Source organism: Protobothrops mucrosquamatus, unplaced genomic scaffold (genome assembly GCF_001527695.2).
Source record: "Protobothrops mucrosquamatus isolate PMUCROS unplaced genomic scaffold, P.Mucros_1.0 scaffold76, whole genome shotgun sequence".
NCBI classification, from domain to species: Eukaryota; Metazoa; Chordata; class Lepidosauria; order Squamata; family Viperidae; genus Protobothrops; species Protobothrops mucrosquamatus.
This window is the reverse complement of record NW_015386453.1, coordinates 439,873-452,589: the sequence shown is the minus strand read 5'-3', so window position 1 is coordinate 452,589 and position 12,717 is coordinate 439,873. Positions and strand designations below refer to the sequence as shown.

Sequence of the window (12,717 nt, the reverse complement as noted above, 5' to 3'; positions counted from 1 at the left end):
TGGGAGCTCAGAAAATGGTGAACTAGTAAATGCAACATTTAGTTTCTGAAAGTTTTTAGTTCTCTTTTCTCTAGAGATGACTCAACAATACTGGACTATGAAAAAATAATAAATAAAAGTAAAGAATAAGCAAATTGTTATATCATTTTTGCAGATGACATCAAGCTGGGGGGAGGAGTAATAGCTAATATCTTAAGGAAGAAAATCATGATTTGAAATTATTTCAGAAGGCTTGAACCTTGAGCCTTAAACCCAGCAATTTCTTCCTTGTTCTCAAAGCTGAGAATACATGCTTGCAAGTTTGTGAGCAAGCTTGGTAAAATCTCAGAAGCTAGAGAGATGCAAGAAAAGGTTTGCAGCAATTTTGGAGACATGACTTCAGTGCCATTAATTATTGCAAATGATTAAGATAATAAGAAATTAATTACGTGGCAAGAAAGAGATTGCACATTCCAGACTTCTGCTTGTTTTGGTCCAAAATTTATAATACCTAGACATAATTTGTCAATACTTTAATACAAGCTATTCAAAACTTTGGGTATGAAAATAGTAAGAAGGTGTCATCTTAAACATTGCCTCTCCTTTTTCTTTAGAGGTGACTCAGCAATAATGGACTATGAAAAAATAAGAAAATAAAAATATATAAAAAGCAAATTGTTATAATAAATTTGCAGATGACTTCAAGCTAGGGGAAATAGCTAACACCTTAAAAAACAAAACTGTGATTCAAAAATATTTCAAAAGGCTTGAATATTGGAACAAATCTAATGGTTATCCAGTGAAGATAAATGTAAAGTTGTTCATCTGTGTAGGAAAATTCAGATGCAGAGATACAAGATTGAAGAGAACCTGCCTGAGGGCAGTGTATATGAGAAGGTCTAAGGGTCCTACTGGACCCCCAACTGAGTATAAGCCAGCAATGATGCAGCAGTTCAAATGACTGATACAATCTTAGGCAGCATTGCATCCAGACTGTGGGATGTAATCATACCTTTGTGCTTTGCATTGATTACTCTGCACTAGGAGTATGGTGTTCAATTCCGGCCACTGTGTTTTGAAAAGGACATGAAGAAGGTGAAGCAAGGAGAATTATCAGGACAATAAGGTCTCTGGAAACTAAGGAATGGGAAAAAAACCAGTTACAGTCATGTTTAGCTTCCAAAGAGAAGACTGTCCAGTGAAAAATAGAAGAGATTAGCCTTCTGTTGAAATTGGAGATAGAACAAACACTGACTTTTGTTATTTTTTAAAAAAAGATTAGGCTGAATATTTGGAGGAATTTCCTAATGGTAAGAAATGTTAAGCAGCTGAATATTCTATCTGGAACAGTGGTGTCCTGCTGCAAGTTTTTAAAGAGCTGGATGGTTAGCAGTACTGGATGATTTATAAGGTTCCTTCCAGCTGTCACATTGTATGATTATATGTAACTCATTACCATGAGCAAAGGTACTACCAGTTTCAATTAGAATGGGAAGGAAGTACAACCTGAACTCAATGTTATTATTTATTTCAAAATAGAAATTGATATTGTTTTGATCAAATGCTTTTTAAAGGACTTCTTTAATGAAGATCAATTTGGATTAAACATAACAGGCAGAATATTGCAGACTGAAGAACAGCTTCGATTGACAGACCTTTGTTTTCTTTCCATAATAGAAAAAGTTGCCCAGATCATGTTTCTGGGGAATGTTTAGGACCTAGAATTTTCTGGATTATGAACAAATGTTGCCCAGGGCTGAACTGGATAGGATTATGATTGTTATGTTTGGTGGCATGGTCAACCAGATGTTTACACTGGATTTGGCACTTTTATCCACCTATCGAATCCTTCCCAAGGACCTGAGATAGGCAGATGTTGTTTGATGGTATAAAAGGTATCATCAAAGGATGTAAGCTATTCCAAGAGAAACTGTCTTTTGCAATTGACTGATGGTGATTTTGTCAATGCCAATGATGTTCAAGAGTTAGCTGTTGCAAGAAGAGCAGATAGAACTGAAGTGTTTTCCGGTGAGATCGATCTATCAGGGCAACCTGGTCTAGCCAAATATGGGATGGGCCATACTGCTTCCGCTTTCGCCTTTCAGCCCCAATCTAGGAGCCTTCACAGGCAGTCACATTCTGCGACAGACTCTGTGTTAAATTTTAAATTTATTGACAAAGAATTAAAGGGAGACTAGTATGAGAGCTAAATAGCTCAAAATGGCTAGCTGATGAGAACTAAATAGTTCGAAATAGCTATACTAGTCTCCCTTTAATTCTTTGTCAGTAAATTTAAATTTTAACACAGAGAACTGACTATAAACAACAGCATGAGAAAGTAGCAGCAATGGTGCACTGGAATATCTGCAAGAAATACTATTTGCTTGCAAGCAGGAACTGATGGACCATAAAATAATGAAAATAATAGAAAATGAAGAAGCTATAATACTCTGGGACTTTAGACTTCAAACAGACCTGCCCCATAACACCACAGACTTAACAATTGTTGATAAGAAAGACAAAAAAGTGTAGATAGTGGATGTGGCAGTAGCTGGAGACAGATTAGGAGAAGGGACTGGGGAGAAAAATCACAAAATGCAAAGACTTGCGAATAGAAAGAGAACAAAGAAAGCAAAGAAAGAATCAATAGTCATAGGCGCCTTGGGTGCAATTCCAAAGCAACTATTTATTATTATTTTACCGTAGGCTGTTTGGTGGCAGTATATATTCTCACAGTTCCCAATATGGGAATTGTACTAGCCTATCTTTTAGGGCTGTTGCAGGCTTTGAAAATGATATGTGGATTTATTTTGAACAATTTTTTTCCGTGTGAAAAATTCTTTTTTGTCAGTATGCAATCTATGGGGGGCCATGTGGTGGCAAAGGACAGGTTTGAGATAAATGGTGCAAGAACAAAGTCACCACTTATTACATAGGTCATTCATTTTCATTTTCTCTTTGTGGCACTTGTTGCTCCCCTTCCCTTTTTTCCCCTCTCCCTCCCTAATGATATGCTGCCAGGGACCTGTGAAATAAAATCTTGCCAGAGATCTGAATGAATTTCTTGCAAAAATTCATTTTTTAAATTACACTGAAGCATAAGGCTGTAACTGGCCTACAAGGCCTAAAACGTACAATATTATGCTGTGTGGTTACGGTATTATTAGTCAGACTAAATGTGGCCTTTCTGTTCTCTGTTGACTCCCCCTCTTGGTTTCTTTGCCAGGGGTTGATAATGGGGAGGATATTCCCCGTGACCTCTTGGTAGGGATTTACCAGCGGATACAGAACCGAGAACTGCGCACCAATGATGATCACGTTTCTCAGGTCCAGGCAGTTGAGCGCATGATTGTGGGCAAAAAGCCGGTGAGTGGAAGCTGTCTTCAGGGATGGTCAACTGTGGTTTGCAAAGAGAGCTTTCCCAAGCACTTATTTTCCAGATCTGCTCCCAGCATGTTCTTCCTCTCTATCCCACCAGGTTCTCTCTCTGCCCCATAGGCGCCTGGTGTGCTGTTGCCAGCTGTATGAGGTCCCCGATCCCAACCGGCCCCAGAGGCTTGGCCTGCACCAAAGGGAAGTCTTCCTCTTCAATGATCTCTTGGTGGTAAGGTCAAGGGGGGTGAGGGAACTCAGCTTCTTTGGGAAGAGATAGAGTTGGGAAAGTTTCCGTCTTCTCATGCAAAAGTTTTGAAAAACCCAGGTGATGAAAGGCTTGGAACAAGATGGGCATTGTCGAGAAGCAAAGGGGCCTAGACAGGCTCTGTTTCTATCAAATTGGGCCATTTGCCGGCTTGCCACATCCTGGATCTCTTTTTCTCTTTTGCCTACCTAGTTGAGCCAACATCACAGAGGAAATACTGAGAGTATTTCAATGCTGGAGATAGATTGATGGATTAGAATAATGAAAATGGGCTTTCTGGTAAAACTGCTTACTGGGAAGGAAAGAGGCCTTTTAAGAAGAAAAGATAGATGTACAAATGAAATTTTAAAAATTCATGCCCATTTGAAAGGCGTTTGATTGGTAGTGCCATCATAGCGTTGAAAAATTATTGTTTTTTAAAAAGCAATTTAAAAGTTAGAATTTCAAGGCTGTGTCTGAGAGAGATATCAACGAGAGCTTCCGCCATGCAGCTACATCCCAGTTTGCTCTGCAAACCTGTGATGAATTAGACACTCATTTTGTACAGTTTATGACTAATGTGAGATGAAAATACTGGACTGACTCATGTGGCACTTTCTTTAAAAAGTTGCTAGAGTCAATTGCGTCCAGCCATATGAAAGGAGATTCCGTTTCATATCTTTAGTATTACATAAATGTATACGTTATTTTTTCAGTGAGCTGTAGATTAGGAAATGAAGTGTGGTGGTTGACTCATGGTTCTCTCTCCTCCATTTAGGTGACAAAGATTTTCCAGAAGAAGAAGATCCTTGTGACCTACAGTTTCCGCCAGAGCTTCCCACTTGTTGAGATGCAGCTACAGCTCTTTCAGAATTCCTGTGAGTGTCCCTGCCCAAATTCCCAACAGGGAGGACTTATAGTCACCTCTCTATGGGCTCAGACTCCATGATACATTACTACTTGCTCCTATTATAATCTATCTCCTTCTCCCCATCTTGATCCTTTAAGTCCCCTTTAAAGAATTGTTGGACCTTCAGTGCCTACTACAGCAACAACAGATTCATTGGATCCCCTACCTACCCAGACCTTTCTTGCCCTGTGCTTTCCAGGCAGGCTGAGAATGCAACCCAAACTAGCCTGGAATTGTCCAGCTGGGTCAGGCATGTTTATCTTCCCTGCTGTGAGCCAGCTTCTGAAGGGCCTTTGTTCCTTGCTGTTATATATCCTTCAGTTCTTCATTCATGGGCTAACCCTCAGGAATAACCCATCACTTTGGCCCATTTCATGATTGCCATCCTTGCTTTGCCACGGACTCATCATCACCTAGCATCTGACTTTCTTCCAACCAGATTACCAGTATGGGATTAAACTACTCTCAGCTGTCCCCGGTGGGGAACGAAAAGTCCTGATCATCTTCAATGCCCCCAGTCTGCAGGATCGATTGCGCTTCACAAGTGACCTGCGGGAGTCCATCGCTGAAGTGCAAGAGATGGAGAAATACCGTGTGGAATGTGAGTGAGGAACTGCTGTGGTCCAGATTGTTATTACAGGGAATGTATTTGAAAATGGGCAAGTACTCGAAAGCTTAGAAGTGAGGTGGGAATATTGCATAAGCTACCTGTGTTTAGAAATCATTGTCCTTCCATCTGGGATGATATTTCACAAATATTCATGGTACTTGTCTATTATTTCCAAACGCAGCCTTTGCATTGCGCCATTATAAATCAGAAATGGGGTTACTCTGTCACTCAAGGCTGAGGCATCATCCTAAGATCTGTAAATAACCAGTCTGCTTCTGTCTTATTCTTCCATCACAGCGGAACTTGAAAAACAGAAAGGAGTAATGCGCCCCAACGCCTCTCCTTCTTCTGGGCCTAAGGACACCGTGAATGGCACCCTGACCCGGAGCAGTCTAGAGGATGCCTATACTATGGGAGAGGGCCTGAAGAGAAGTGCCCTCAATAGCTCCCTGCGTGACCTCTCTGATGCTGGTGAGGGACAGGGGTTCAGGACTCTAGGTTCTCTCTATGGCTCTAGGAGAAGAGACCGTGGGAGGCTCAGGGCTGGGATGAAGAACAGGAAAGAACCAGAATTTCTCCATTTATGCTGAGGAGAACCTAAGAGGAATATCACCAGATTCCACGAAACGGAAATGTGTGGCAGAATGTAGCAGATGACATCATCAGTGTCCTGGAGGCCTCTCTAGGAATGCAGCTGGCAATGCTTTTAGTTGCCCTTCTGGTATCCAGGTTCTGGGTTCCAGAATTTGAGCCAATATATGCATTTGACAGGACCTGCCGGGACAGTTCCTAAACTGTGTTACTTCAGGTTTTGGATTGAGTGTGGACAACTATTTTGGGGAAGCCAAGGGCCACAGTGAGCAGAGCTGTGGCTCTTGGCTAAATCAACAGACTTGAGATTTCCTTTTTTTTTTTTTTGGTTTTCCGGGATTGGCAGAGGGGGATTTAAAGTGTTCTTGTTTAAAACTATGAAAAGCCTCTTTTGTAGCTAACTATGAATATACATACGCTACCTCAAAATGGTGTATTACTGTGCCACCAGGTTCTGGTAGCATTTGTGGGCTTGTGGGGTGTCCTGGCTGTTGATTGGCCACCTCTGCTTTAAATGGTTGTTTACTTCAGATGGTCTCTTACGAACAAGAGAAATCCCTGCAAGTAAAAAAAAAAAATAGGGAGAAATTCAGACTGAACCTTTCTCCCTTGGCTTCCTAGGTTTCTACTTGCAGGAAGATTTTGCATGAGGGGAGCTTTTCAAGATGGAGCACCCATCACCACCTTTAAGCTGGAGCAATGCAGCCAAGGAAAAGGTTTTAGCACTTGAATTTGTTAAAACTGGCTCTGTCACAGCTCTCTTAAAAACCCAGCTCCATTCAAACTTTAACTTAATTCCATCCCAGAAATCAGTTTATCTCCAAAATATAATTATTATGGCTCCCTCTACTGTTTATGTCTGGAAGAAGATTTCCATCATTTACGTCTCTTCCATAAAACTGATTCAGGAATAAGAAATCCTCAGGATTTTGGAATGTTAAGAATTTATCAAATAGCTGGTGAATGGATGAATGGATGGATGGATCTCTTTCTCTCTTCCGAACTTTGAGTGAGGAAGAAATGTAGTTGCACTCTGAGTCTCAGGAGGAATGCAGAGGTCGGGGGGTGATGGGTGCACGATATCTGTGTACCCCGACCCAAGTAATTTTACTGCAGTAGAAGAGGCTTGCTATGTACTAAAATGAGGTGAACAAGGGCAAGACACTCTGTTTCCCTCTTTTCCTCTGCTAACTCTGCCTTTGCTCTGCTGCTCTGCTTTGGTGGGATGGGATGGGGGCACTTTCTTCCCCCTTCAGAATTGGAGGGTTGGCGCAAAGGGGAAGGGGTGAAGTTCAGGTCTCGCTAATCCCTGCTCTGTTGCAGGCAAGCGGGGCCGCCGTAACAGCGTGGGATCCTTGGACAGCACAATTGAAGTAAGTGGGCTAGAGGAAGATCAGCCCAGGATGGGTGGAGGAGGGAGGAGAGGGATGCAGGTGGGGTCCCTCCGTCCTTCTCCTGCTTTCTGCCTTGCAGCTTCTGTCTCTTCTTTTCTGTCCACCTCCAGAGGGAGGCCAAAGCGCATGTGAATCCTTCCCTTGCTGTGGGAGCCTTGGCTTCCTTTCCCAGAACTTTTTAGTTTAATCTGAGCCAAGCCTGCCTGAGCAAATCTAGGGAAGTCCAGACTGTCGGCCTAGGGGGGCTTATAGACACCGGTTGTTTAATGCCCCGTCTTTCTCTCCCTTCTCTTCCTCTCTTCCTCTTCTGCCTTTCCATCCATATCCCTTGTGTCCTCCAGGGGTCTATCATTAGCAGCCCACATCCCCATCAGAGGGTGCCGCCACCACCTCCTCCAGAGGAATACAAGCCCCAGCCTCGGCCCCCCTCGAACTCGTCCTCCTTCCTGGGCTCCCTGTTTGGCAGCAAGCGTGGGAAGGGCCCTTTCCAGATTCCCCCTGGCCAGGCCTCGGCATCCTCCTCTTCAGCGGCTTCGTCCCACCATCATCTGCCCCAGCACCACCCACATCACAGCCACCCCTCTCTCCCTGATGTCGGCCAGTCTAAGCTGCAGGCGCTTCATGCCCAGTACTGCCATAGCCCCTCTGCCCAGCCCCCACCTCCCTATCCCCAGCAGCCCCCGCCCCCCCAGCAGCCAGCTCCCCCACCCCCACCTTTGGCCCTGCCCTCCAACCCTCTGCCACCTCAGGTCCAGCGCTACCACCATTCCCAGCAGCCTCCTCTCTCGGCTCCCCCTCAGAAGCAGGCAGTGCCCGCTTTCCCTACACCGCAACCCCACCACCACTACACTCTCGGTCGGCCTGGGCAGCAGAAGCGCCACCAGATGGCTGCTGCTGCTTCCCAGCACCCTCCCTTCCCTCATGGGCGCCAACCCATCTCGCCGCTGCCCCTCTACAGCCCTGCCCCTCAGCATGCCCTGGCCCACACCTACCCCCAGCAATTGCATCAGTCAGGGGTCACTGGGCAGCACACCCTGCACAGGCAGCAGGCCCCAAAGCACTTTATTTTCAGCCATCATCCTGCACAGCTCCTACAACGACCTCCTCTGCCCTCTGGCATGGGACCATATCCTGGGCATCATGGCCATCAGCCACACCACGGCCAACCCCCAATGCCCCCACCTCATTCTCCCATTCCCCCGCACCCTTCTTATCCACCTCTTCCCCCTCCATCGCCCCATACGCCTCTCAGCCCCCACTCTCCGGCCGCTCCTACGTCCCCTCTGGCCCAGCACATGCCCATGCACCAGGGGGGTCCTCCAGCCATGCCTCCTCAAGGGCCCCCAAATCCCAAGCCTAAGCCGGTCAACAGAATCAGCACCGTTGTGTGAGCAGCTGCCACCACAATGGAACTGATAGCAGATCTATAAATATATAAATAACAGAGCTTGGGGCCTCCCCTGTTCCGGCTGAAGTGATGGGGAAGGATGGAGGTCAGGAGGGTGTCTAGATTTTATGGCCATTCCCTTTCCTCCTCCCCACTCCACATCCCATCCCTCTTTTTCCTAGGATCAGAACTGAGAGAGGGCATCCCTTGGAAAGGAAGAAAGCCTGGACCTGCAACGCCGTGCGTGGCCTGAGGGGGGTACAGCTTCACATGGGCTTTGCTTTTGGGAGCTCTGCCTCTTTTCCTTGCGGGTCATCTGTCCCCACTCCTACCATCTTTTTCTGAGCATCTGTGGACAGCAGGGTAGATTTGTGGTGACCGTGGATGGCAAAAGCATAAGCTGCAGTGTCGTGGAAAGCAAGTTTCTCTTTGTGTTGTCTTAGGAGTATGGCCAAACAGGTAAAATTTTTCATCCCAACTTTTAGTAACATTTGTGGGTTTGGGAGCAGCAAATTCTTTTCTGATAGCATCACTTCATGATGGGGTGATGGGAAGGAAGGAAGGAAGGAAGGAAAGGAAGAAAGGAAGGAAGGGGTGAAGCAATCAGTCATATGGTTTTGCTACATGCTCCCATTGTCAGAAGTGGGCAGAGGTAATCATAGTACCTACTGTATGTGGGATACCAGCTACTCTCCCAGGCAATCTTGCCCAGTGTGGTAGTTTCTAATGTGCAGAGGAAGCTGTACAAAGGACTCTGTATTTTAAGCTGCTCAGATCCTCTCTCCAGAAAGCACTAATCCAAACAAGACTTTTCAGAAGTCTTTTTTCTTCTTTCTTTCATTGCCCCCGGAATTTGCTGATAAGAGGGAAAGCTTTGTCTTTTTAAAAATTTTAATAGGTAGCAGATAGTCCCTATGGCTGCCTTCTATCTGTCATGTTTAAACTGCAAATGGCATTTATGAATCCTGCTTTCTAATGGTGATTTTTACTCAGAAGAGTGACAAGACGAATCTCTCATTTTTTACCCCAAAACATGTTTTCAGTCTGATTAACCCAGATTTTAATAGGTCCTGTGGACCATGAACTCACTTTTCCTCATTGCAAACAGCCCTAGTGCATGCAGAAAACGGAACAGAGTTCTAAAGACAATAGGTGAAGCTTTGGGGCTACATACACTACTTTGTTCACTGCCAAATTCTGCAAAGTGGCACAGAAAATGTGCGTGCAGAAGACGTACAGCAGGAACCAGGAGTTTAGCCCTTCTCAAGCCTGCCATTTTCACCTTGTAACTCCTCATAAGCCTCCATTTTTCCCAATGATCTGTCCTTATTTGGGGAAAAGCAGTTCCTTTTGGAATAAGCAAGCAAGGAAAAAAATCATATTGCCCATTCTCACCTATAATGTTTTTATTGCCGTGACTTGACAGCACTTGGAGTCAGTTTTATTTAATACCCACTTTCAAACCCCTGACTGACATGGAACTGCTGCAGTGTTAAGCAACTGTTTTTGCTGAGTAACTTCTGACTTTGATATTAGTGCTGATGGGAGTAGGCCTTCCTGTCTCTATCAAGGGGGGGGGGTCATTACCACAGGGAAAAAAAACCTCAGGCAGGTGCTTTATTATATCTGAAAAGGCAATATCTACACCTACCTACACATTCCTTCAGCACTGTGGGTATCACCATGCCCCTTGTGCAGGTTGCTCCTCAAAGATGCTTCTGTGTTTTGGTGTCCTAGATACCTACAATCGGTCTTCCCTCTCTTGCCCTTCTAGTGTCACCAATTACTAGACAAATACTTTGTATTTTAGAAAATAGGCTCTTCCTCTTCAAAGCTGTCTTATCTGTTGACTTGCTCCGTAGAGAGAAAGAAACATCTGTCAGTCACCTGCAGCGTGTGGAGATGATGAGTCCTTGGGGCCCCCTACTCTTTTGGGGAGGCGATAAAGAGAGGCTATCTTGGTAATTTGCACAGTTTGTGAGTTTCTGCTGTTTCAAGTAGAGAAAGGAAAGAGACTCGGATGGGAGATGTGAAGGATCTGTGGGGAAGAGACGAGTTCCAAAGTATGGAGAAGTCTGGGACATGGGAAGGGAATGTGTCCAGCCCTCTCGGTTTTTATTCATAAAGGGCTATTTTTATTCCCTTCTTCTCCCCACCCCCTGCTCGGGTTTGCACTGAATCTGTTTTTAAAGATACAGACTTCTATATTCTTGGGCTTTCTGAACCCACCCCCGATTGAATTGGAGAGTGGAGAGTAGACTGTTGTGATCTCTTCTCTCCTAAATTGGTTTTTCATCCAGCAGTCAGTGCATTAATGCCTGGTAATGAGGAGGTAGAGTAGGATTCTCTCCCAATTAGTTCCTTTGGGAAGTTTGATGCACTTTAATCCCTGTGCGCTGTGTTTCCAGAAAAAGATGGCATCCAGTTTCTGCTGTCCCAAATCAAGCTTATGGGGCACATCCAGACCTCACCTTCTTCCTTCCCTCGAGGTGCTACGTTGTTCTGCCACTCACCTACCTTGCCTAGTAATGTTAGAGGTGGGCTTCTCCTAGGCTCTTCTTGTTTTAGCTTTGGACAAAGAGAGAAAAGGCTGGGTTAACGATATCAAGTCATCATTTCAGAAAGTAAGGAAATGATGCCTGAATTAACAGTGCCTGTTTTTATATTTTTAAGGAGATGCTATGGATTTTGGATGGAAGAAATTATTTTATTGCTTAATAAAAATGCAAAGAGGTGCTCCCCAGATTTCTAATAATAGAAGCACACTATTTTTCCCCCTAGCTTAGAAGAGGACAGTAGAGCAGTGACCCATACTAAAATGCAGACTAGCCACCTCTGAACTGGCTGCAGAAATTTAGGCTAGCCTCAGAGGTTGCCCAAGCTACAAATATTTCATCCAGCTGGCTGCACCCGCTGCCCTCTTGATTCTCTGAATTACAACTGCCATCTTCCCCAGTCAGAGGTAGGAAGATTATTGCTCAGTCAGTGATAACAGAGAACGTCAGGGGGGAGAAGCTGGGCTTAATGGCTTGCTCTGGCCTGTATAGGCTCTGCTCAACTACCCCATTAAACTTCCGGAAATGACTGCTCTAAGGGGAGCCAGCTGAGTGAGAGGTGAGATTTCTCTCACTCTTTTGAGGAAGGGGGAAGACTAGGAGAGGAGCAAATGGTAGGAGGCTTAGGGTTTCTTGATTCCCACAGATTTGAAGCACTAGGCTTCATTGCCCTCTGCCGACCAATTATGCTCCACAGCCTTGAGAGGGAAGCCAGGAATCTTATCAGGTGGCAGCTCAGGCCTCCGTGTGCCACCTTGCAAAGTCCTGGGTTCCTCCTCTCCCCCACATCATAACCCGTGTCAGGTCTTCCCACCCTGTGCCCCACCCCCGAGCATGCACTTTGTCCCTGCCCTGCACTGCACTTCCTGTGTTGGGTTTGTTGCTGTACAGATTTCCATGTATATAATATATATTATAAATACCAGCCTTTACGAGGGGGGTGGTGTCTCCAAGGCCCATGTATTTTCTATAGCATGGGGCTTTCCCTCTGCCCCTTCTCTCAGATTGACTGTATTTTTGTTTCCCTTCCTTCTCACCCCCCCACCCAATCAGTTCCACTTTGTATATATGAAAATGTATATTTGATGCTTCATAAATTGATCAAATGTCCTTGCTGTGTGAAAAAGCGTTGTCTTGTCCATTATTTGTCTACCTTATCAGCCACGCAGCAACTTGACAGCGTGTGTGAAGCTTGGTTCAACAGACCTTCCACCCTTCAGGACCAGCCATGAGTTTGTTTTTAGTAGCATTTTCCACCTAAGCTATAAATTATTCCCCCTCCCCTCCACAGGCTGTAGGAGAGCAGCACCTATCAGATGGATCTCCTTCACAATAATCCTTACATGTGTGCAGCTTTTCTAAGCCCAGTCTATCTTTTGGGAATAAACCTGCACCTACAAGCAGAAATGGTTACCATCCAGAAGGGCAGAAGCGTCAAGCCACCTGTTCACAGAGGGTGCTGCAGTCCACAGCAACTGGTTATGTTACTCCAGTGTCAGTTAACTATCCTTTTAAGCTCAAGGAATAACAAAGAAAAGACCACTTAGGGTCTTAAGGTAGCAGCTCCAGCCCCCAAGTGCCATAGAAATTTTGCACACCAATTTGAACTAACCGCTGAATGTTGAAAAGGCACTTGCATGATGAATGAACCAGACCATCAGGTTATGACGCC

At 45.0% G+C, this 12,717-nt stretch overlaps 1 protein-coding gene across 1 annotated transcript in view; it reads left to right on the top strand.

Moving 5' to 3' along the window:
• IQSEC2 (IQ motif and Sec7 domain 2) overlaps positions 1–8,494 on the top strand; it is a 139,787-nt gene extending 131,293 nt beyond the window's left edge. The window contains exons 10-16 of the mRNA XM_015812209.1: positions 3,206–3,345; positions 3,458–3,583; positions 4,377–4,476; positions 4,948–5,109; positions 5,416–5,589; positions 7,033–7,082; positions 7,445–8,494. Coding sequence (XP_015667695.1) covers positions 3,206–3,345; positions 3,458–3,583; positions 4,377–4,476; positions 4,948–5,109; positions 5,416–5,589; positions 7,033–7,082; positions 7,445–8,494 — 1,802 coding nt within the window. The remainder of the gene's footprint in view (positions 1–3,205; positions 3,346–3,457; positions 3,584–4,376; positions 4,477–4,947; positions 5,110–5,415; positions 5,590–7,032; positions 7,083–7,444) is intronic.
• The last annotated feature ends 4,223 nt before the right edge of the window (positions 8,495–12,717 follow it).